The 26,811-nt window shown below is 41.8% G+C and overlaps 1 protein-coding gene across 2 annotated transcripts in view; it reads right to left on the bottom strand.

The window, feature by feature from the left end:
• Nucleotides 1-26,811, bottom strand: part of SULF1 (sulfatase 1) — a 170,511-nt gene that overhangs the window by 55,509 nt on the left and 88,191 nt on the right. For both annotated transcript variants that reach the window (XM_019549006.1, XM_019548996.1), the window contains exons 6-8: nt 22,851-23,090; nt 8,465-8,616; nt 6,092-6,261 (exon numbers count right to left, since the gene is read on the bottom strand). In XM_019549006.1, coding sequence (XP_019404551.1) covers nt 6,092-6,261; nt 8,465-8,616; nt 22,851-23,090 — 562 coding nt within the window. The remainder of the gene's footprint in view (nt 1-6,091; nt 6,262-8,464; nt 8,617-22,850; nt 23,091-26,811) is intronic.

Here is a 26,811-nt window from a genome sequence, read left to right as displayed (position 1 = left end):
TGCTGCAGGTTTTTCCTCCCAAGGTGGAGAACCTTGCATTTATCGGTGTTAAACACCATGAGGTTCTCGTCTGCCCATTGCTGAGCTTGTCCAGGTCAGCCTGGATCCCCCGCCTATCTTCTGGCATGGATGCTTTGCCCCAAAGTTTGTTTTTTCTGCACTTATGAAGAGACAAGGGTCCTTTCTGTGACCCTTCTAGCTTGTAAAATCCTCTCTGCTAACAGCTGACAAGGTCTGAATGAGACAGGTGAGACTGAGACACCACAGAAACTGGCATCTGGCACACCTCAGCTGGTCCTTAGTGGTCAATCAGCAGACAATGGTTTGGGGAAGAAACACCCCAGAAGTGCCTCTCAGAGGCACACCCAGGGCTGGAGTGCATTACACTGAAGAAGCTCAATTCAGCACACCAAGAAGCATTTCAGAGGTTCATTTCTGACATCCTCCAGTCAAGCTACCTCCTACAGGTCTCCGCTTGTAAAGTTGGTTTACTTCTTAGAATTTTCTTTCAGAAGTCTTACAAAGATCTCCAGCCTTACCCACAGTTCCCCTAAGACTATTTAACACTGAACAGTAAAAGGAATTTAACTGAGAGGTTAGGTCAACATCAAAGCCGAAGAAATATCCTCTAAGCAAAGCCTTTCTGTTTCTTTGGATCACGGAATAGAATTCTGCTTTAACAGTTGCCTGAGACAGACATCTTTCATGTAATCTTTATTTAGCTAAAGCATTTCAAAAAGCCTAATCTAGTGGAGGCCAACAGTTTGGTAGGCATGCCACAAGGTAAGCTCTGTGCCTTCCTTGAATGCCACTCCACTTGCCTTCCCCCTGCCTGATCTGCTGCTGCATTCCCTGCTCCCTCCCCAATCTGCTGCATACCACACACAGAGGCTGCAGTGCCATGGGTTGGCTGACCTGGTCTAGTCACTCAATGGCCCAAGTGCTGAAAACCCCCTGTCGAGGAAGCCCATCTCACATGAACATACTACACCTTTCCCAGTTCCAACTGCTTCCCTGGAGAAAATTTTTGGGTAAAACTGAATAGATATATTGGGATGATTTATTTTTGAAAAAAACTATCACTCCAACATGCTAACAGACTGTAAGCAGTGAACACTATGGGAATAATTCTACAAATGGGGAACAGAAAAAATCTGAAAGCAGAGATATAGTGTCCTACATATCTACACAACATATATACCAACTTGCATTGATATTCATTCAGTTTATCTTTCACTGTAATTTTAAACTGATGAACTTGACACTTAATGTTTTAAATAGGGATTTGCAACAAACATATCACTCTTGCATATCTTTTTGACAATCTTCATTCAATATACAAGCATTTGTTTGCATTGAGGGTGTGGAAGGATGGGGACTAAGAAATTATGATTATGTGTAAATCTATCTTTTTTTAGGCATCTTTGCCACAAGTGGTTTAGATGTGAGCCTTTCTGCTGTATGCTTTTGACTTTCTCCCTTCAATCAAAAAATGTGGGGACAACAAAGCCAAATTTTAAATATTGAGGAATGGAACTTGCAGGATAACAACCATATTGTGGCTCATACAAATGAACTAGGAACACATCATTTCTAATCAAACATTACATATATGTGTGTATGTATGCTGAACAGGTAATATTTAAACAAATGATAGACTCTTTACCACCACATAATTTAAGGGCCTCTTAAGCTACTGTCTTATTAAACAGAATCTCTGCTTGCATGTGGTTAACAGACTCTCTTAATTCATAGTCTGTAGGCATAACCTTCCATCGCAGTTTGTAAAGTCAGCAAACAGCTTTTGACCTGGTTTCCTTTCTTTGTTGGAGGTAAACGTTACAGTAACATGATACAGCACCAACATTTTTTTAAAACAGAATCCAAGGTCAGGTGGCTGTCACCCCAGGTCAGACAAAAGTGACCCAAGTGATGCTTGACCACCAAGGAAGAAAACTGAAGGGTTAAACATCAAGTTACATAAACCGTGGCAGGAGGGATTTTACTGCTTTTTCACTGCTTTCACAAAGGAAGTCAAATATTTTCGGTAAGATACTTAACTTCTTACATGCTTCAGTCAGAACATGTTACTTATGTTTTTTCTATAGAAACTGGTTCACTAGTAGTAGTACCCACCCAAATTGGCAGTTTGTCTTCAATTCGTCTTAGTTCTTTGTCTGCTGGCTGAACTCTTAACCCGTGTAGTCATTCACAGAACAAAACAATCCACCCAAATCTCTATCTTGTAGCTGCTACAGGAGGAACACTTTGTAACAAAGATACCAAGAAATGAAGGCCACCAAGAGAGACAGGAAGAAACACACCTGATCCATGTTTTCTAGCTTCTGTAACAAGTAATTTAGGTTACTTTGATTATTATGAAGTTGCCACATCCATACAAACAGCATGAAAACCACTTTCATGAAAAGTGAACCAAATTTTCACATGCACAGCTAGAATCTTTTCAGGTAACACATAAAATATATCTACCCTTTATTAAAACGAATCCTTCCTTTAACAATTGATTAGTTTGCCAACAGTACAGAATCTGTGCCATTAACTTGTCTGTAGTCTTACACCGTGTCTTTAGAACAATGGCTCTCAACCAGGGTGATGGTACAAATGTCACTGCTCTGTAGTCAGGTACAATTGTTTTATAAGCTTTGTGAACAGCCAGACTAGAAAGGGCTCTGACATGAGCATGTGCTCCTGCTTACATTAGGGTTGTCTGTTAAGCCTAAAGCAGGCAGGGGTGCCCAGTTCTGCCACAGCCCTTCCTGGCCCAATCTGGAAACAGAGGCATACAAGGCAGGTGAAACCACCCTACATGCCCGCGTTTCCAGGAGGAGTATTGGGAGGGGAGGGGGCAGAGCTGGACTAGGAAGGGCTGCAAGAAGAGCGAGCACTTCTCTCTGCTTTTGATATATCAGATGCAGACAAAAGCATGTGCTCATGCCACAGCCCTTCCCACTCTTGTTGTACTGTGCATGAGGCATATGGGCTAGTTCCATCTGACTGCAGCAGCATCTCAGTTGAGAAGCACTGAGGCAAGCTGAGGCAGCACAACACTGGTTCTCAACCAAGGCAATGCCAAATTTTAAAAAAGTTATGGAGGGGTTCTCTGAATCCAAAAGGGCTGAGAACCACTGGTTTAGAAGGCAGAAAAACAGACTCAATTCTAAGTCCAGCTAGAACCACTCCTCTCAAGAACCATCTGGCTGTTCAAGTGCACACATTCCAAGTGAATTAACAATACCAGTACTGGTGCATACAGGAAGGAATTACTCCAAATGCCTAACATGCTTGTGAAACTTTCCAGCCTGGTGAGGACTACTGACAATGTTCAGAATATAAGGCAATGAGAATCACAGGATCATAGAAAGCTAGGGTTGGAAGGGATCTCAGGAGGTCATCTAGTCTAACCCCCAGCTCAAAGTGGAACCATCCCCACCTAGATCATCCCAGCCAAGGATTTGTCTAGCTGGGTTTTGAAAATCCTCAAGAATGGAGCTTCCTACCACTTCTCTAGGTAACCTATTCCAGCAAGTTACTACCCTCCTAGTGAGAAAATCCTTCCTAATATCTAACCTAAACTTCCCTTGCTGCAACTTGAGACCTTGTTCTGTCATCTGCCACCACTGAGATCAGTCTAGGTCCATCCTCTTTGGAACCCCCTCCTCCCCACTTCAGGGAGTTGAAGACTGCTATTAAATTCTCCCTCAGTCTTTTCTTCACTAGACTACATAAACCCAGTTAACTCAGTCTTTTCTCATAAGTCATGCCCTTACCATTTTTGATGCCCCCTCCTGGACTCTCTCCAATTTGCCCACATCCTTTCTGTAGTGGGGGGGGGGGGGCCCAAAACTGAACACAATACTCCAGATGTGGCCTCACCAGTGCTGAATAGAGGGGAACAATCACTTCCCTTGACCTACTGGCAACACACCTACCAATGCAGCCCAGTATGCCATTAGTCTTCCTGGGAACAAGGGCACTCTGTTGAATCATATTCATCTTTTTTTCCACTGCAACCCCTGAGTTCTTTTCTTCAGAGCTGCTGCCCAGCCAGTCAGCCCCCAAGGCCGTACTGTTGCATGGAATTATTCCGTCCTAAGTGCAGAACTTTGCACTTGTCCTTGTTGAACCTCATAAGATTTCTTTTGGCTCAATCCTCCAATTTATCTAAGTCACTCATGTGCAGAAAAGCACTTTCTGGCCCCAGCAACTGACTGATTTACACAGTTAAACATGATGATTGACATCCCTTGCTATTTCACTCTTTCTAATATAAGTACAAATGATATCCTTAGTTAAGTGTGAGCTACTGAACAGGTTCCCTAAAATGTTGTCTGTGGACAGCAATTTGGCTCCATGGAGACCTGGCTGACTATATTGGGTTATTTCTTCTTCTGTATTTTCAAAAGCTAACATTGAGTTTTGATAGCCAAAAGGTGACATGGGATCGTGAATGGCAAAGTTGGTTTGCTTGATCATGAATGAGAGCACAGGTAGTCAATGAAGATCTTTAGTTTATTCTATGATTAAAAAGTCCCTGGACACTCCAGAGGTAGGGTTTAGAACAGGAGACAGAGCTGAGATTCCTCCTGCGTTATTACTGAGAAGAAAAATGAAAATTTTTGGTTTCTACTGATCTTGTACATTTCTGAAAATATCCTGACATTAAAATATACATAATAATGAACTGTCCCAGAGCCCAAAATTCTAACAACTCCAAAGCCTCTTAATGAACTGGTAACTGTGCGCATCTACACAAGACACTAACTGTAAAGTAGCCTAACACTGCACAGTACCGTGCTGGGCAAAAACTGTACTAATATGTTACTGCTGTGAGTCTGCAGTACTACACAGTAGTACAGGCAGTCCTCGACTTACAACGTTTTCAGTTACAACTTTTTGTGCTTACGTTTATAAATTGACACCCTGTTTCAACTTTATAACGTCAGTTTCGACTTTACAACACTTGATCGGATGCAATGCCATGCCAACGAACAAGTTATCTGCGTTGCTCATCTCCCTGGAGAACATCTGTCCAAACTTCCTTGGACACTTTCTTTAAGAAAGCAGACAAGACTCCAGAAAAACTTGCAGCCAAGACTCCCGAGAAGACTCCAGTCAAGAACCCTTCAAAAAGTCCAATCAAGAGCCTTTCAAAAAGTCCAGCAAAGTCACCTCAAAGAAGTACTTCCAGATTGATATAATTTACAATATAAATACATTAATATTACTCATCTATAATTGATCAAGAACAAAATTCTGGGGTATTTTTGGTGAAAATAGGGTATCAGGCCTTGGTTTAGGAACCAATCCCCCATTTCTAACATTGTTTCTTGTGAGAAAATCGGTTCCAACTTACAATGTTTTGACTTACGATGCGGTTTTCAAGAACCAATTGTGTTGTAAGTCCAAGGACTGCCTGTACTAAACTATCCAAGTACTAAACGTAATGCGCCATAACTACAGTGCATTAAAGAAGGTGCAGACATGGCCACTATGACTGGGCTTGACCCTGGGATCAAGGACAGTAAAGAGAGACTTCATAATAGTATAACCACCTACTAAAAATAAGAAGCAATATGCTATTAAAAGTACAGTTTGGCAGGTTGTTTGGAAACCAGGCTGTTTCTAGTTAAGCCTAGTGCATATATTTACACAAGAGCTACTAAAGGGCTCTACTATTATTAATGCACTCAGATAATCAGACCCTATGAAAAACATGTCCTGCAAGAATATGAACAAACAACTCTGGATTCCATTCCCATCAGTGTCCACACAATTCAAGGTATTGTAAGAAACTGAACACCCCCTCCCTCCCCTCGTCCCCATAGAACCAAGACTCATGTCACTTATCCAGAAAGAACAGCCTGTTTCTAGTGTAAGAACCAAGGAAGTGTTACTAGCAACTACAAAACAACAACATCAGTACAACGTGAGTCCAGCAAAAAAGCTTTCATATGCACAGCTTTTTATAGATTCCTTACATTTGGATTCTATTTTTCTTCAGTCTCAAAAAACAAATCTGTGAGAGGCAACACAAATAGCCAGTGTTGACAAGAGTCTGAATTTTACTTACATGTGCTGTGAAGCATTTGGATAGAGCTCTGAGAATTGTGGTGCAGAATCTTCAGGGCCATGGGGGGCAGCATGGCTGATAACCATCATTATGGGCCTATGAGGATATATTCTCTTAGACATTTTGAAATAATTAATGCTCTCGTTAGTGATTAAGTCTGTGAAGTAGTCCTGTAACATACATTTAAGACAAAATAAACGTTATATAGTTCATAATCAACCAGATCACATTCTATTTACATTTTAACTGATTGGCTTTCTTGCATATGTACTGGCCTCTAGCTGCTTTACTACTCCATCCAGGAAGAACACAGACGATTTGCAGATGCTTCTTCAGCCTGATGAAGGGTATTTGTACCAGAAAGCTTGCAAAGAAGAATTTTTCCAACTAACTGAATTGGTCTAATAACAGATATTGGATTTACCCAAAGAACCTTATCTGCCTATTAAGTCATTGTATTCCAAGTTATCACTACAGCTTAGATCAGGAAGTAAAAACATACCTTTGAAGAGACATGTGAGCCTGAAGGACATAGGAGAAACCAAGCTCTAATGACTTTTTTAAAGTAGGCACAATATAAGATGGGAGTGCATTTTGCAAAAATCTCTTATCCAGAAAATAGCAGGTTCTATTAACTATGATCACCAAAGTTGACCACAGAACATTTTGTAACATACTAGCAGGAGATAACATACACATATAGATTTCTCAAATTTGGTTGATGAAACTCTTGACAAAACATGACTCCAAACTATAGAAAACTATGCACATTTAATATGGCCTCATATTTACTCCTGAAGGCTTTGTGTGTGTTTTTTAAAATATAAATTTGCATCTGTGCAACATGGGAGCAATCTACAACACTCAACATATTGCAAAAATACAGTTGTCTAGGAAAAACTTTAACAAAGAAATTGCAAACATATATATAGGGAGGAGCTGAATTCCTGCAGGCTCAGGTTCTTTTAATTGTACAACTTAAAGGAGTGCAGCTGGTGAGGCTAAGGTGGTGAGCTGCTAATAAACTGGCTTAACCCACAGCCAAGGTGGCAAGTAGGAGCCTACAGGGAAAAAGGAGGAAATGGAATGAAGAAAAAAAGATGAACACTTAAATTAAACCACCTGCCACCACTAAGCATTCATCATTGGCCTGGAGGTTTAGTGTGAGCTTCAGTGAGAAACTGCTGAGACAATGTTTGTAATTTCAAACACTTCCAGGCATGACTAATCACATGTTGTGGATTCAAGGCCCTGAACAGCTGCAAAATCAGTGCCTGAGGGACAGGGCCTGTGACGCATGTCAGTGTTAGGATAAGCCAACCAGCTGGGACCTTCTCACTCAGAACCCCGTCCCCTCTGCTCCCCCCAACACAGTAGCCTTAAATTAAATGTTCATGCTCCTGTAACAATATGATGGAGGCAGTATTACTTAATTTACAAAAACAGTGAAAATTTGGTGTCCCTTCAGAGTACCAGAGTTCATACCAATTTTTGGTATGAAACAGACCCAGATTAGAACACTGCCTGGATAAGTGCCTTTCCAAAGCATTCATTTCCCTCTTGTTTCCATATACATTGTTCACTCTTGCTATGGACACAGGGCGCATAAAGAATTCACGACTAACCAATAATTCTTTATTTTCTACTTTATGTTCTATGCAATCAGTAACATGTAATTTCTGTGGGTGGGTAAATCAGAAACTGCTATTGTGAGCTTCCAATAAAATCTCATTACATGGGTCAGAAACCACAGCTGCAACATCTGTATTATCTTCGGTGAGCTACACACTGAGGAAATTCCAATTCATTTTATGTAGGCTGGAAACTTTAGATTTGTAGTACTAAACATTTATAAGAAATTTCACTGTAGTGGGCTGGTCACCTTGGCATATCCTCCAGATTTTGTCATGAGTGCAAACAAAGACTGAAGTTTTCCAAACCCTTCTTTTTTTTTTTTAACTTAGCATATCTGGAGCCTGACACCACAGCCACATTTTTTTACACTGTATAATGGAAACAGCAACAGTTAAGCTTTCCTTCTGAGAGTAAAAACTATTGTCTTAACAGCTACTCTATAGTCTTATCTTTGAGTTCAGTAGAACAAGGCCAAAATTTTCTTCAGAAAGGTCTTTTATTTATTTATTTATTTATACAGAGCCACCCATTTCTACCTAAGGGTTAGAAATCAACCAACTAAATTATAGACCTGTTTTAACTTTTTGGCCATTCCACAGTAGGACAAAAGACTGACCTTAAATGCACCATAAGAAAACATATTGGGTCCTATTATTAATTAATAAAGAGAAAAACATTTTTAAATAGATGAAGTCATTTATTGATACATTGATACTGTGTAATGTGTCTGGAAAATACCTTTGCGTAATCAAATCCATGCTTCTCTTTGTTGCCATTCCGACAAATGGTGTAATTATAGAAGCGAGAGTTCTTGACTAATCCAACCCACTCTCTCCACCCAGGAGGAATGTAGCTGCCATTGTATTCATTAAGGTATTTCCCAAAAAAAGCTGTGAGGGGAAAGAAGGCACACACATCAGGCTTTACAAAACTAATTTTCTAGTTGGATGCAAATGCATAAATATGTGAATAAAGTGGGTTTTTTTATTATAGATAACAATATATGGATTAGTATACATCAAAAAGCTGCTTTCACCTAAAAATCTGCTTTCTAAATTCAGTTTGAGGGGGTTTTAACAAATGCATAATTTTAACATCTGCTTTTTATTGTTCATATTATTGTTCATTCATTTGTGTTTGTTTTTATTATTATAAAAGTGGTGTTTAGCAGATCTGGTTTATATCAGTTATCTTTATTTGGGGTTTCGTCTAACACAGCAACTTCTGGAGTCATGTGATTATAGCTACGAACAGATATTCTGAGAGAGAAAGCAGCACCAATGTTCAATCTTCAGCTGCCCTTTCTGCCCAGCCTCTGTACCTTCCCAAGGCTGGCATGATCCAGGTGTGGGGAAGGCGAGAAAAGCAGTGTGCCTACTTCACTCCTCCTGATCCCCAGAGAGTGTGGTAGCAAGGACAGACTCCCCATGCCTTCCCTTGACCAGGGTCTAGAGAACAGGCACGGAGAAACTTCCTCCACTCCACTCCCAGTCTCTGGGAACAGACAGAAGTGAGCATTGGCACAAGTTTGGCAGTGCCTAGCTTGGGGAAGAGGCAGGGAGCAGTGGATATGCTGCTCCCTGCCACTTGGCTCCCAGTGCCCAACAGCTGAGTAGCAGGGGCCATGCAACAAAGCTTCTTACACTGAGAACTCCAGTATGAGAAGCAGGTGGGGAGCAGCTGGTGGCAACTCCTTCCCTCCCCTCCTGGTCTACAGGAAGGGCAGGAACAGCAGCCCTCTGCACCTTCTCCAGAGTGGTGACCCCAGTCTTTTCCCAAGCTCCACTCCTTCTGGTCCCCAAGGCAAGTTAAGCCAGGGGAAAGCATGCAAACATTCAGTCTCCCAGGAGAAACTCTCTTGGGAAAGATTTAACTCTGGTTGTTCCTGGGTTATTTTTCTCCCAGAGCAGCCATTTTTACTCCAGGAGGAAAAAAAAATTGAACATTTCCTGCCATCAGGGAACACTGTGAATTCCCTGGCAGCATTTCCAGTTCCATTTCATATACCCCAAACTCTGTTTCCTACTAATAATTGGAAGCAGCATAACAGCTCCTTAATTTACATCAAAACAAAAAGCACATGTGGGCAGGGATGTTAAAAATTCACATTCTGTAAGAATGGGCTTGGAAAGTCTCCACTGGGAAAAGTGTTGAAATGTCTTCAGTTTAACTTTAGTAAAAGCAACATTAATGTGGTATGATCAGGCTATGTATCTGCCAAGTGTCAGTCAGCTGGCATGATGGTCACACATTTGCTGCTGATGCCACTCTCATGCCAACCAGAACACCACTCATAAGCAGGGATCCTGGTTTTCCCTGATCAAAAATAATTGCAAATTCTCTGATAAAAACAAAAAAACCCCCATAATTAAAATTAAAGGCCCCTGGGTATCAGGATGTGGGGCCAGCTCCCTGCTGCTGTGCATACTCCCAGGGGTCGGGGGGACCCATGCCCCTCAGATCTGTGCATGGTGTGGAGGCTGCACACTGCCTGCTGCAGGCTCAGATCCCTGTCCTGCTGCCCTCCCCCAGGTGCTCTGCAGCCCAGCAGGTGCAACCCGGTGCTGTAGAGCATAGTGGAGCCATGTAGGAAAGCTGCTTGCCATTGTGAGCTCTGAGCTGCTCTGGTGATGCATGCTCTGGTGATGCATTCTCTGCCCATGTGGCAGCAGTGGAGGTGGCAGGGGAGGCTCCTTGAAATTTATCGTATTTTACAAGTTATAAGCTTTGTAAAACTTCAATATATATGATCACTGGACACTTGCTAGAGTTTTGTAGCTTAATTCCTCCAAGAATCTGTTAGCATTTAGTATGTTCCAGCCAAGGCTTCAGCAGAATCTTCCCTTAAACTTGCAGTTATCTGCTGTTTCAGGCCATATGCGGTTCCAGTACTGGCAGCTACCTGACCTGAATACTGAGGGGACAAGAATGAGGGCAGGGAAGTAGGATGGACATAGGAAGGAAGAGGAACAGAGGCATAGCAGTGCGGATCTACATCTGCAGCAGTGCCAGCTCTAGCCATCCCAATTGTGACAGTGCAACCAGCTGCAACTGCAGCAATAGCTGCTTTTGTGCTCCCACACAAAGGCAGCACCTGGGGCTGCTGCCCGAGTCACCCCCATCAGTTAAGTTACTGAAAAGGAGACTTGAGGCTGGCAGGGACATACTGTACAATTTAAGGACAAATTAAGACTACATAGGCAAACTTAATTTTGGCATTTCCACTTGTAAGTGCCTGATTTTGCAACCGTAAACATGCTTTTTTAATGTAAGATTTCGTATAATTTTAGGCATAAGGGATGAGGGGATCAGAACATCAGCAGCCTTGATAACAGATTGAGCTTGTCAATTTATGGCCTCATACAGACATTCAATTTCTCCTGGGAGATTTGCTGCTCTCACAAGAGAAACCATGAGTGCGTTCAGCTTCATGGTAAAAATGGTTCCTCCAGAAGAAAAATAACCTGGGAACAACCAGGGTTAAATCACTGCCAGGAGAGTTTCTCATGGGAGAGTGAATATTTATACAAGCTGTGGCTTCTCTTAGAAGATAACATTATCCTCATCATTCCTCCTCCCTCCCCCACATTAGGGAGACTCACTGCTGCTCCATGAAGGAGAGGAACACCCCCCAACACACCCCTCCACAATTCCCACATTGTACTTCAGCAAAACACAGGATGACCATGGGAAGTCTGCACCAGCCAATGAAGGCTGCCTTATGGACTGCTGCCATCTGTCACCAAGCAGACTGAGGAAGTCTGCAGAGTGTGCTGAGATGTGCACAGCCTCCCCCATCCCCCACCCCCACCTGCCCGCACTACAAGCTCTCCACTCTTCAGGGCCTCAGCATTAGAATGTCAGTACCAGGAGAACAAATCTGGGAGAATTCTCCTAGATTATTTAAATGTATGTATGTAGCCTACATTAACCAAGTGCAGTTTACTGGTCAAAAGCTCAGGAGGACAAGAATAATTAGATATATTTGTCTTTTTACTGAAACCAAGAGTTCAGAGGTTTCTCCACTGACATTCCTGAACACTACTGAATGTAGGAGAAGACAAGACAATGCTCAAGCACAACAGCAACAGCCAGGACCTGCTTCTCTGCCCATGAACAACATTACAGACCTTACAGTGCCCATTTGTGGGGCAAAACTCTGGTCACTGAGTGGACACTGAGGGTGTTTTGTGTATGTTTTCAAAACCAAAGGATTGTAAATAACTAAAATAATGTGTGTGCTACAGGTCTGCCCAGGAACTGGCATGGGAATGTGTGAACCTTATCCCTGGCTTTTCATATATTTGGCTTAGAAAATCAACCCACATCCTTGACTTGGCTGTAGTTTTAAGCTTTCTGAGTTGCCCAAGTCTGAGTACTGACTAGACTACAGTCTCAGGCGAGGCACGTATTTAGAATCAACCGAGCACAGCAATGGGGTTTAGGAAGTCATTTCTGTTTGTAATTAATAAAATAGAGATTACACCTCAATGGGTAAAAAGGCTCATTAAAAAGTAATACCATTTCAGTAGACATCTTTTCTTTATTGTCAGTAATAGCCCCCACAGGGATATCAGCAAAGATAAATGCAGATTTTTGCATTTTAATAAGACAGGTTTTATCCGCATTCTGGCAGTTTTGCTAACTGTTCCCAGGACACATTGTTATTTTTTAATCACATGTACAGTAGCTTAGTACATCAGAATAACTGTAGCCTTTGTGACTATGTTCAATTAAGTTTATGCAAACAACAACACATGGCATAGTGAGCACTTATGCTGGATATTTATGTGCCCTGGGAGTGTTTTTGTCACTAAAACATATAAGTATCTAGAGAAATGCAGGTATCTGGTAAAAAGCATTTCTTAAAGCTTGCTCTTTTTTTTGTTATCTCTCCCCCTAACAATTAACTAATGATCCCCAACCTGGACGGGAGAACAAAATAGCGAGAATAAGATATTGCAAGCATGGAAATTTGATTCAAAATACTTGTGGATTATACGGGGAAGATTTTCATTTAATAAGATTTAACTTTGTGCAGTACTCAACACATATTTTCATTCTCTTAATATCAAATGTTTTGACTGAATTTCTAAAGCATTAAACAAGAGAATTACCCATTACTTCTAACTGCATCAATAGATGCCACATACCTGAACTGTATGTCTAATGAAGAAACACCATATTCTTCCCATAGATCAAAGAATATATGCTGCATAGTATGCTCTCATTACTCATTAAAGTTTGTGGGAACATTTCTGATTTTAAACAAAACAAAATCCCTAAAAAGACATGATACAGTAAGGTTTTACTCATCACGACCCAGACAACAGCTCCAAGTAGACAGCCCACTTCCTTTAACAAGATGAACTATGAGGAAACCACTTACTGGAGTTGCAAAGAACTGTTTATATGACATTTCAGTGCTGACACAATGATTTAACATTTTTGGGGACAGAGCCCAACAAAACCAAAAGCCCGGTATGATTCCAGTAAATGTCTCCGTGCTTTCTTCCTATTTTCTCAAAAATATTTACAAAACTGAAAAGTTTTTTTGTTTCCCCAAGTTGTATGCTACTTGGCAACATTAAAGCACTTCTTTCAAATTACAAATATCCGTCAGTTAAGGTTCCTAGTATACCAATCCATTTGGAAACTGAGGCCCACAATAGTTAACCTTCAGCTTCCCCAAAGTCATACAGAAAGGTTAAGGCACTGCCAGAAACAATGCTCAGATTTCCTAGTTCCCAGCCCTGTAACTTAACCACAAGACTATTTTCTTATGAAAAGTTCAGGTTTTCTATTTTCACAGCTTTGTGGGTATTTCTCAGTAGCCCTCATTATAACCATAAAAAGAATGTACAGTTTAACAACTCAGCAGTTGCAAAGGGCATTATTCTATAATGTGATTTACTTACTGTCCTAGAGGATCCTTTTTTACTTATATACAAAGAAATCCTTTATTATTAGGCAACTTTGTAATGTTTGCTATTATTAAGACTGTCTGATATATCTAATTATAAGACACTGTTTTTGGTTGCTTATAACCAAATACTTAAATGTTATACTTAAATTGTTTGGTCTAAAATCAATTAGCTTGGGAGACTGTTGCAGGCCCATTCTTTTGCTGTTGGAAACTTTCCTCTAAAATGGTACACTGGGTACAATGCTAGTGGAAAACATGTTGTTTATGCCCTATGAAACAAAATCTGGCAAGCTGTTGTTTAAAAACCCTCAAGATTTCATGCTTTGGAGTAGGGACTTGAAATTTGTCAAGTGTGGCTTTTCTATCAGGTAGAGATTTTGCTATCTCTAAAAATGTGCCCATGTTGGCCAGGGTATAAGCTTTTGTGATAGGCTAGCCAGAGGTGGCTTGGCCCAGGGGTTTTGAAAAGATAAAAAATGATTTGGGTGGGGAGGTTCCTTTTCCCTGCCAATCAGGCCCCTGGAAAGGGGGAAGGCTTGCCTCCCTCATCCAGGGGCCAGGTAGAGAAACTGGACCTGAGCGAAGACTTAACTCTCATGTCCCTCTATTAGTCCCACCGACCACCTGGAGTGGGATAAAAGGGCCAGTGGACTTGGCTCGAGGAGAGACTGATGAGGGACAAAGAAGAGGGGCACTGAAGAGTTGGTAAGAGCTGACCAGTGGGGATGGAGAAGTTGCCTCAGAAAAGTCCTGAAGCCAGTGGAGAGTTCGAGCTGAAAGCAGCAGCTCAGCTCGGTGGCAGTGGCATGTGGGGGAGGCATGCTCAGTGTGCCGGCAGCAGCTCAGGCACCTGACCCCAGGCAGGGAGGCCAGGAGCTCGGCACGCAGGTGGCATGCAGTGGGGACCAAGAGCCTACCACTGAGCTATTCAAACTTGGGCTGCCGCCCACAGCTAGAGGCTCTAAGTGCCTCCAGGGCTATTGACTACCACACCGGAGGTCAGAGTTCAATTCCCTAGCCAAGGCATTTCAGTGTAAGTTGAGGTGAAGGGGGAAAATCCCCACTGGGGAAGTGGGTTCTTTATCTCATTCACCCCCACCCCTCTGGGGTGCCTATGTCTCATCTTGTCAATCAAATGAGTTTGTCTAAACATTGTTAAGGTCAGCTGTTCCCCCTGGGTATGGCATGTTCTTGATGTGTCATAGGTTCCCCTAATATCACACATGATGCATTCCCTGAAACTCTTTTCTGTACTCACCATGCTCAAGCTAAGAATAAACAGCAATTCAGCTTTGGACTATGTTTGATCCTGCTCTGGGAAGCCAGACTGAAGACCAGAAACTTGTCTCTCTCATCGTCTCAGTGATCTATTTGTTGTGCCTACATAACAAGGGTGTGTGGGTAGGGGGGCTAAGGGAGTGGGGAGGGAAAGCAGTTTGATTCAAGTATAGAATATATAATATATAAAGGTATGAACATGAGGAAGAGGACAAAAGTAGTGGATTGGGGAAGGAAATTTGGAAGAGGGGGAGTAGAATTGGGAGTAGAAGATGTAATGAAGGAAGGATTGGGAAACTGACAGAGCAGAAAACAGAAAACAGGACAGGTTAAGGAAACTGGCTGTGAACGCCAGGAGGACAGAGATTGGGACTGGTTAGTCAAAGAAAGTAAGAAAGAAGTGATTTTTGATAAAGAGCCTTTCTTGTTTGATAAAGAGAAAGGGAGATTTGTACCAGTTATCAGTGGGTGCACGGGGTGAGGATCAAGGGCTTACTGAACACTAAGGGAAAGAGGATAACTGGAGTAACAGGGGAAATAAGAATAGCTAGTCAAGGAGACTTGGAATAGGAGAAGGGATTCAAGGATAAAGGCATGAGACAGACATAGGCAGACAAGGTTCTTTGGGTAGATGTAATATCTTTTATTAGACTAACTAAATAGTTAGAAAAGACAGCCATTACATTTGTAGTGGGACGAACTGTCATGGGTGTAGTGATCACCAGGTTCAGTAAACACAGGCATACATGAATGAAGAGAACTAAACAATTAACTTTACTGTGGAGCAGTAGGCAACTTCTGCAGACACTTGGTCTCACTTTCACTAACCTAACTAAGGGACCATCTCCCAATTCTCAACTTCTGTAGTCTTCAAAGTAAGAGTGTCCCTAAATCACAATTTCTATCATTACAGTGGGGTTTGAATTGGATCTAAAATATAATAGATGCAAGCAGACATGCCACTTCCAAACAATTCTCAGTAGGCACATCAACATGAGATGTGTTACTGAGCATTAGCCTAATTTACTGCACAGTACAGGTGAGCATCTACACATGTGCACCCTTACTGTGCAGTAAATTCTCTTAATGGCCAAAAAGAGCACACATGGCAGCATACCTTGTAATGGATCAGTCTCTGGAGGTTCTTGAGGAATTTTGAGTGTGGAAGAAAGTGGCAACTGCCCTTGTACAAGAAGTGCCTGGTCACTTTCCCTTTTAGACAGTTCATCAGTTGTGTTAATAGCTTTAAGAACACCAAATGGAGCTTTGCTGCTTCCCTGTCTTAGTGATCTCGGTCACCCAGCAGTAGGAGTTCCTGACCCGCTATGCCAGTCAAGGCAGAGAGTAGGGCTCTGTGAGTCCAATTTGGCTTGAATTTTATGTTAAGCAAGGAGTCTGGGACTGGGATGAAAAGCCAGCTACTGCCTGGGTGAACAGAATGGGACTGGGAATAGGAAGCAGGAGTAAAGAAGGGACAGAATTCAGAAAGGCTGGAGGGACAGAATAGGAGGGCACATACAAGTGGGAATGTGCATTTCCCTAGGGACAAATAGCAGCAGCACAATGTGTGCCATCATTACTTGTCCCCAGGGAGCACCTGCGTTGCATGCAATCTGATGTACATCAAGTTGCCCCAGGTAGGGTAGGGGAGGCTGGGCCCCGAAACTGTGCTGGCCTGAGGAGCCTTACGTGAGGTCCTGAGGGCCTCTGGGAGCTGCAGCCATGGCAATCCTGCAGCAGGGAGCCTGGCCAGCAGCTGGAATGTGGCTCCAGCCAACCAGGCTCTAGTTTTTGGGTAGTGCGCACTGCCACTACATGCGCTGCCCTGTTTTTTTTTAGGTGCAGGTTTTTTGACCCCAGAATCTCCTGGGGTCAAAAAACCAGCCATACTGCAAATTAGCAGCACAGGGAATGTCTGCACATGTAGTAAGTGCAATGTGCAGTGCCACAGACAGGTCTGCTGTGCCACATACTGCATGTCTGTGCTAGTCTAGATATGTCCAGAAGGGCCAAACCTGGCATAATGAGTAGAAGAATGAATGTTTACGGTAGTGCGCACCCCTTCAGAGCCTCAGGTAAATCTCTCTGTTCCCCTGCTGTCAGCATATACACCTGAAAGTTAGTGGGAAAATACCAATTCCTCCTCTAGTTGTGCTCTACAAAGATGCCAGACAACCTATTACTCCTACTAATTACTTCATCAGCTCAAGCAGTAGAGTTCTAGGGTGATGACCCATGTGGATACAACTACAGAACCACTCGATGGAATTTATTTTAGTTTGTAGCATTTTTTAATATAAAAAAATACAAAAAAAATGTGATTATTTGCTGTATCATAATGCATGCGACTAAGAGGGTTGAATAAAGGTTACAATAGAAATGTTAATTTTGGCATTGCCTAATTTGAGTGCTTTGTCTTAATAATATTGATAATATTTCTTAAATGTAATTTTTTATTATACGTACAGCTACCTATAAATGGATACTACAGTGACTAAGGGTAACATAATAATATAAAATATAATGTTTCTAGTTTTGTTTTGAGTATTTTACTATATGAATTCAAATATTTGAAACTGAAATGGGCTCTGATTGCTCACATATAGTTCTCTAAAAACATCAACTCCATGCACAATGGCAAGCAAAAATGTAAACAGGATACTTGGCATCATTAAGAAGAAAATTGAAAATAAAATGGAAAAGTTTGCATCTAGAATACTGTGTGCAGTCTTAGTTACTGCATCCTCCCAAAAATGTAATAGAACAGGGCTATACAACTGGTAACCTGAAAGCAGCACCTGTCCTGCCAGGGGTTAAAACAGGGGTGGGGAATTATTTTGAGCGGAGAGCTGCTTACGCAGTTTTGCCAAGCTGTCGAGGGCTGCATGCGTAGCCCCGCCCCTTGACAGGTACCCCACCCCCTGGTCACCATCTTGGGACCAATGTCCCAATATCTTGGGACCAATGTCCCAGGGCCAGTGCCGGTGGGACACAGGCTGGCAGGGGTCTGTTGAGCTGAGCTGGGCTGCATCAGCAGGGAGAGAGGGGAGCTGGCTTGGCTCCATAGAGCCCCTGCTGGCTGGAACTCCGTAGTCCTGCTGCCTTGGTCTGGGCCCCACTGGTGCTGGCGCTGGTACTGGCGCTGGGACACTGGTGTGGGCCCTGTGGACCCACTTACTCCCAGTACCCCCCAGCTCTGCAGTACGGGCAGGGGGCAGCATGCAGCCCAGACCCCCTGCTCCCCAGCAGGGAATGAATTGGTGCTGAGTGCGGGGAAAAGCGGCTCCTCGCCTGCCTCATGGCCAGCACTCCCTGCTGCAGCCACTTGCAGCCCACACCCTCCCCTTACCTGAGGTTCCAGTGCAGTGCAGTCACATGGTCCCTGCTGGGGTTTCTGGCTGGGTGGGTGGGGCCGGGCAGGCCATGTTGTTGTGGGAGCCCACTGGGCTTCCCCTGGGTCCTACTACCACTGGTTTCTGTCATTTTTGACAGGAACCAAGGACAGATAAATATATTAATTTTCAAAAATGTTTAGGGGTCTCGCGGGCCAGATAGCATGGCCTTGTGCTGTATTTTGCCCACCCCTGGTGTAGGCCCATCAGAAAACTACAAGCCCCACTCCATTGTTAAAGGTACTATCAAAGACGCAATGCTAATTTAGGTCAGTGATCACCAGCCAGTCGATCTCAATCAACTAGTCGATCATGGAGTCTCTGACAGTTGATCTCAGTCTGTCAGAGGCTCCACGATTGGGAGAAGCAGGATGCATGTGGCTAGGCTGGGCTGATCCACACTCCCTACCACTCAATCTGGGATGGTTGAGTGGCGGCAGAGCCTGGGCGGCTTATCCAGGAGGCAGAGGGGCAGGGTGGGGTGGGATGGGGTGGGGCAGGGTGCTCTTTACTTACAAAAAGTGATCTTCACCATAAAAATGTTGGAGACCACTGAGCTAGATGGACCATTGATCTGTCCCATTATGGCACTTTCATTCTTATGGTATTATTTCTGTTCCATGAACAGATAAGAATTACAATTAGTTTCGCCAGAAACACTAAAATGCATGAATCTAAAATATTTTGATCAGCTTATACTTGTGAGCATTGAATACAAAATTGGACATCAAGTCTTCCCAAAGTCAATCATATAAAAAAAAGTCTAAGTGATTCTTTTGGTGATTTTATTCAATACAAAAGTAAGGGCAATATCCATCCCTAGAACTGGAATGTAAAACTTACTGGAACATATAACTTATCTGTTTTGTTCATGGTGCTTGAGCCAGACAGATTTTAGCTCCCTTTCTCATAGCTGTGTTGACTATGCAGGGCTACAAGGAGCCAACACTGATATACAGCAACATTAAACAGGTACAACTCAGAGTATATATAGAAATCAAATCCGATGGGTAAAGGGTACCAGTTTTACAATTCCTTTTCAAACTAAACTGCACTTTAATGAAACTTTAACTGTTGAAAATGTAAAATCCTACAGAATAAAAATAAAATACTATTAAAAGCAGCAGTGACATTTGCTAAATATCTGCTATGCTTATATTATGGTTCTCTCAAATTATCTACTGCCTAGTTACACTTGCTACTAATAAACAGTACCTTTTTCAAGTGCCATTCTCTACCTTCTGAAAGGCAGAGCTATACTGGTGTTTATTCTCCCAGAAGGGTGGAGAGGAAGCAAAGAATATTGTGGGATGTTGGGGGTCTGGGAGACACTCTGTAGAGGTTTTCTATTATTACAAGGGTAAATATAGTGCTAAAATTTAATGTACATACATAGTCTTAAGTTATATCAGGGTATATAGAGACTTATATTTCTCATATATTTCTTGTGGTGAAAATCAGGATAGAGTTTTTGGGAGCTCAGGACAAGTTAAGAATATATTTAGAGAACTAGAGAGCAGATATCAGAGAAAAGAGAGGCTTTAGCCTCCATGTTTGGAGACTGGGACATGGAAAATGGTGAAATACAGTTGTGTAAAAACAACAGCAATACTACAGCTGATGAAAGAACAGGAAAGCAACAGACCAATGGGAAAGCATTAAACAAAATCAAGAAATCCTATACATAAAATACAAGGATCTAAATACCTTGAAGAAATTCTTTTGACATCAGACACCACACAGCTAAAAGATTTTAAAGTTTTTTTGCCTGATTTTCTCTAAAGGTTTATTTTTTCAGAATATACTATTCACCCCATCTAAACAGATGGATTTGATAACGTAAAAACAAATATGTTATTCCTCTTCATTTCTCTATAGTTAGTTTCATCTCCCCACATACCTCACACACTGTCCCCTGCCATTTCTCACTGTTAACAATTTTTGTTTTAATATCCACAAGTTCCTATGTTTTTTAAAATCAGGAATCTGTATTGCTTCTGGTTCATGGCTGCATTAGTTTTCAGATCATTTAAAAGTGTTATTGGATAATATGAAATCTTTAATTTTTTTATTTAATTAGAAGTCAGAATGATTCTGAACACGGATTTCCCCAATTCTGCACAGCACAGTTCCTGGCTATTATTGAACAGTGGTGTATTATATGCACTGTCTGAGGTCCCTGCGCAATGTAGCATCCTCTCCTATATTAGTAGATAAATGGAGCAGATTAAAAAAAAGGCAAATTTCATTTTGTATTATGACATTTTCCCTCCCAATAAACTATGACAGCAATTCATAGCTGTACATTTCAGACCCCAGCCCTCCAATTAACAGTATATAAATGGATGACACACTTGTACAGGGCCCCAGTGATTTCAATGGGGCTCCATTCCAGGACAGCAGTCTGCCCCTGAGGCTATCATTTGAAGGATTAGGCACAGAGTTAAGATTGGAGTAGATTAAAGAAAGACAATGATTTATGAATGTTGATGATTTATCAATATGTGAAGACCTGGGAATATTTGAGGACCTGGGAATTAAAGGCAGTATATAAGCAGGAGAGTGTAGATTTCCTACTAACTTGAACCTGTGCAGGGCTTCTCATAATTTTCTAATAAAGTAACAGTATCCTTGCACAATGGTGAAGATACTTTAAAGCCTGATTTTAATTAAGCTGTCAACTATAAGTTTAACTGAGGGACAATTAGAAGGGAGCCCTTGTCTGAAAAGACAACGGACTGGAGTGAACTCTGAGGCTGATGGTCCATCCCAATGCAGATACTTGTAGAGGCAAACAGTGTATGCTTCTGGAAGTATTTCACTTATTTCATGTTGTTCTTAACTCCTCTGAGACAGTTCCCACCTAAAACCTCATTTTCCTGACAATTTCCTAAAACTAATGGCCATGTGGTGCTTGGTCTCTGTGGGACTTTCTTCTCATTTTTCTTTTGCACTATTCTTCTTTGACACTTCCCATGGCTCAGCTGATATACATGTCATCTAGAGAGGGAGCAGGCCCAGAAAAAATCCACTACTACAATAAAATTAACATAGGAGGTTCCAGTACATTAGTAGGTGTTGGCTTTACAAAACCCTATGTTAGGAAGAGAGTAAATGCTCTAACATACTTGACAACTTCTAGGTGGATGTGAGAAAGACTTGGAATACAAACCTGATTGGGAGCACCAATCCAACAATCTGGAAATATTTCTAATTACACTGTAAACTGAAATCAGCATTACAGAGTAAAGACCAAAGAGCCTGATCCTACCACCCTTACTCATAAATAGTATTTTACTCCACCAATAATCCTACTGAAATCATCAATATACTCAGAGTAAAGTAAGATTCGGGATGACTGACAGTGCCAAGATTGAGCCCCAAGAAAATAAGTGCTTGTTTTGTTTTGTGGTTTAAACATGATTCAGTCATTCTGAAGGCTTGTGAGAGACTGTTGTGCAGAGGCAGATCATTTTAGGATACAGCTGAATTAAAATCATTGGTCCAAGCAGACAGCATGGAGACATACATCCATTACACATTTTCAAAGCAGTCTGTTCCCATGCCTTACACAGTGATGGAGACAAACTTGTTTGCCACCAAACTTTGTAAAGAACCCAGCTGGCACTAGGACTTGTGCCTCTTTGGTTCTGTAAAGAAGAGTTTTTGCAGTCAAATGATACTACTGGATAATCTGCATCCTGATGACCTTGTACAGCCTTTATACCTTTGCAAAAGAGTCAGACTGGAGCCTAAAGTGTGTACAGGCTTATTCTTAAGGGGATAAGTGAAACATATATGAACTGGAGGCTTTACGTCAAGCTGAAGCTCAGCCGAAGGGAATGAGAAGAGTTCTTTGTAGATAGAGAAGGGATCTCTTGACCACAGAAAACCACCAGGAATTTACAAGAAAACTACCAACTTATGATGCTGTTCAGCAGAACAATCTTGCTTAAATACATAGTTCAGTTTCAGAAAATGCAAATGAATATCGCCCCAAATTAAAAGCATATTATAGTCTTTACCTTGTTTCATTCCCTCTGTAGGTACTTCATTCCTCTAAGGTCTTTGGCACTATTTCCCTAACATCTTTTTCTATATATGTTAGTGACTTCTCCACAAGCAGGCCATAATACTAACCACAGTCACAGCCAGGGCTGTCAGCTGAACACCACAATGCCATGAAAACGTATTTCTCAGTCCTCAGGTGCAACTGTTCCACAGTCTATTCCCTACTTGAGACATCCAGACATGAAAATATGCTGGTCACTGTAAGTACATTTCCTTATGTAGTATGTTGGTGGTAAGGCTAGGCAAGCCATCACAAATAAGTAGTGCCACACTCCAACCTGACACACATTTTCCCTGCCATAATATTGACACAAATCTTTGCTCTTTAAACCTAATCCAAGACCACATTTGCATCATTTTAGGCAGAAATTTAAAACCGATTACTGAATACACCCCTAATATCCACCATCTTTTTGTTTTTAATAAAAATCTACTGTACACTGGATTTGTTTCTTACCTGTCCTATACCCAGTGTTGTTGAGATACACTGCAAAGGTACGTGGTTCATGTGTTGCCTGCCAGGAAGGAGAAGAGCAGTTTTCATTGTTGGTATATATGTTGTGATTGTGAACATATTTCCCTGTTAGCATGGAGGATCGAGATGGGCAGCACATTGGGGTGGTTACAAAGGCATTGATGAAAGTGGCCCCTCCATTTTCCATGATCCTTCTAGTTTTGTTCATCACCTGCAAGGACCCTGAAATAAAAAATAACTGATTATGATACAAATAAATATACAATTAAATATGTTACCCTGTTACCCAATTTCTTAAAAATATATAAAGGTCAAATTAATTGCCTTCAGTCACTGGCTTTGGCCACCCTGTAACTTGGCTGGCTCTAATTTTAAGTGAATGGTAAACAGTTTATATCATGAGCTCAAAAATATTTTTTCAGAAGTCTAAGAAGTCTGAGTTAGTTTTCTTTCTTGCTTAATTATGAAGCAAAAGTTTAGATTAACCTAATTATTTAAGGTTAAGATGTTAGACATATATGAAATTCACAGACCAGTGGGCCTTTGACTGTTACTGTAGAAAAACTATTAGTTACCTAGGGCAGGGGTTGGCAACATATGGCCCATACAGCCACTAGATCTGAGCTGTAGAGCCTGAGAAGTTTGCCTATGCCCACTTGCCAGCACTAAGAAGCAAAGAGCAGTGCCAGGACCAGGCAATTTCCAGCTGTACCCTTACCACTGTTGTTCTTCCCCCTATGTACAGCCTCCCCCTGGCTGTGGCACATGTGCAGCTTCAAGGCCTTTCAATAATAGGGGAGCATTACATTTCCATAGCAAGTCAGAAACAGCAATTAATTATACATTTATTATCAGTTAATAGGCAAAGCATTAAATTATTTTTCAAAAGACACTAAGAGATAAAATTCAATGACAATAACCCTTTGAATGAACTTTGTCTCTGTGCAGATAGGGGGCATATGGGTCTCTCTCAATATCTAAGTGCTAATTCAGAGTCATCTTTGGCATAGAGGATGAAGCTGCATGATAATTTTTGTTAATAGTCCCACACCTCAAAAATTACAACAAAATGTTTTGTTCAGTATGGAGACACCACTCTGTACAAATCCAGTTTTAACGGCTTGGAAACTTTTTGGACCTTTTACAACTCATTTTTTATGGAAAAAATGAAGAAGTGAGGTAGAATCTCCAGATCTGCAGCAGCCTCTTGCTGCAGAAAAGCTTTTGCTATGGCCTGTGTGCACAGCTACCAAGGGTTTTCCAGGGTCAATCATCCAAAAAGCCACAGATGACCAGGGAGGGGTTAATAGGCCCAAAATAAGTGGTTCTGTATACTGCGGTACTTGTATAACTGTGAGGGATTTTCAAAAGTGGTTTGTAGAAATTTTTTCTTTTTTAAAAAAAAGAATAGTTTACTTAGTACAGCTGACAGCACTTTGCTTACGGTCAATTGCTATGTCACATAAACAGTTTCATTTGCTGTTTTGTTTGAGTCTTTCACAAAGCAAGAGGATTAAGAAAAACTTTTAAAAACCATGAAAAATGTAAAACCACAAAATTGAGATGGATGCTCAAGGGCAGGTGGAGAGCTAAAACCATTTTAAACCATTTGCTTGAATTCAAACTGACCATGTCTTCCAAATGCTATTGTGTTGGTGCTGTCAGGCTAAAGTAATTTAAATTTAACTCAGTATATGAAGTTTAACTCTTGCTAATTTTTAAAAGGAAGGGGTAGGAATGGAAAACAAGGTATTTTAGTCTTTGTGGGAGTCAACAGACCTTTCAATTGGTAAAGTTAATCTCCCACAATATTAGGACCTGTGGCCTCCAAAAAACACATGCTGCAGGACTGGGCCCACGGGAAGCCAAGCTCATAAATTTTTTACAGTGTCCCCTTTTGCCAGCATACCTATTTACTAGGGGTGTCCACATCTGATTCGGATTCAGCCTGATTCAGGGGGCAGTGATTCAATTAACTGATTTGGATCACTGTCCCGATTCAATTTGCCTGAATCCAAATCTGAAGATTTGATTCCGATTTGGAGAATCAGTGATTCAGCCATAGACACAGCTTTATATGTTTCTTCTACATACCTCGAGATACCAGGTGTGGCTTGTGAATGCTGAGATGTTGGGGGAGATGGAGCATCTCCCAGGAGCATGGGGGGGCCACCCGCACACTCGGCAGTAGACCTGGAAGTGGACTGGAAGTACTATACCCAGGAGGCACCAGATACCGAGCCAGTGGGGTGTGGTGGGGCTCCCAGTGTGTCCCCCAGCAGACCCAGAAGTGGACCAGAATGGGTCTCCTGATTTGATTCAGATTCGGAGATTTGGCCACTGAGTAGGGCCGAATCGCCACCGAATCAAACCAGCGACTGAAGCTTTGCACAGCCCTACTATTTACTAACATATTTAGGAAAATGGAAGATTCATATATATAAAGGAAGGGATTGAGAGAGACAGAATTTGGGAAGTTAAGGACTAGTCTTCCTGTCGACTTCAGGTGCAGTTTTATCTGGTTTACTAAATAAAAGTCAAATGAAAGAATATCCGTACTTTATGTTTCTTCAGTTACAGCTTTTGACTCTTGCATGATTGCTCTTTGTGCGTCGGATTACACTTTTGAATTATGAAGGATTATTCAGCCTCCCTAGAAGCATATTGAGAAGTTTAACTGGTTCAACTTTGCATAGTGCTTTCTGATCCTTAGATGAAAATTGTTACAGGGTGCAAGTGCAGAAGAACAGCAGCACTCTGGTGTACTGTTGCAGCAGTAGCAGCAGTGATATATGCTCTCTGGCTTCAATACATTATAAATGAGAGGCTGCTGTAATACATCCTCATTCCTCAGATTGGGGCAGCTTCCTGCTCCTGCCAGCCTCCTACATGTGACTCCATAATTTATTCTTCCAGGTAGACACCGATAATAGATTTAGCCCAATGGAAGCAAACACTTGAGAGCAGGTGAGACTGCTTCCTTTGTACAGCAAAATGCAAGTGGGAGATGGAATTTGCTGTTGTGAAGTTTCAAATCTTTGCCACTTGCAGATCTCCTCAGTGCCTGTGTTCCTTGCCATCTGGAGCAGTATATACAGGTTTTATTAGGCAATGGGATACTGATGTTGTACATGACCAAACTGAGGAGGACCCAGGAAGAACCAGATCAAAGATGAATGACTATAAAAATAAGGACATTTTGTCAGATCAGAAATTCAGCCTAGCTGCTCAGGGCAATCCTGATTTGAGTGGGAGGTGGACTACCAGATGACCTTCTGTGGTCCCTTTCAACCTCATTATTCTATAATGCTAAGAATTGCTAGAGCAATCTATTTGGAAGTCAGATCCTTATTCAAAAACCAAATGTTTCTGGAAGAAGCCTTACTATTCTTGGATACTAACTGTGCAACAAGTGGTCATGTCTCTCCTTGTCACATCTCAGGGTTTGTCTAGACCAGGGGCAGGCAATTATTTTGGGTGGAGGGGCAACTTACCGAGTTTTGGCAAGCTGTTGAGGGCCACATGGGTAGCCCCACTTCCTGACAGGTGCCCCACCCCCTGGTCACCATCTTGGGACCAGAAGTCCCGACCCCTAAACCCTGACCTTTGCCACCAGAAGTCCTTCCCCTTGCCCCCAGGATTACTCCTTTCAGCAAGTGGTTTTGCATTCTCAGAACCAGAAAAATAACAAATTATGTTCTAAAAATCAAACATCTACAACATTCATTAATTTGATTTCAAAAAATATTTTTGTCCTGATTTACATGTGTTTGTGTAGTGTACACAGAGGTGATTGCACAATAGCCAAAATGAAGTCTTACTCTCGTATATTGTGGGGATGTGGAGGGCATGGGGGGTGGGTATAGGCAGAGATGATCCTAGCAGGGTATGGGGCCTGGGGGCAAATCAGCCTGTGTAGGGCCCCGATGTGAAGAAGCCAGCA

Source organism: Crocodylus porosus, unplaced genomic scaffold (assembly GCF_001723895.1).
Source record: "Crocodylus porosus isolate Cpor-Errol unplaced genomic scaffold, CroPor_comp1, whole genome shotgun sequence".
Taxonomy (NCBI): domain Eukaryota; kingdom Metazoa; phylum Chordata; order Crocodylia; family Crocodylidae; genus Crocodylus; species Crocodylus porosus.
The sequence above is the reverse complement of the archived record's forward strand: the minus strand, read 5'-3'. Positions and strand labels throughout refer to the sequence as shown.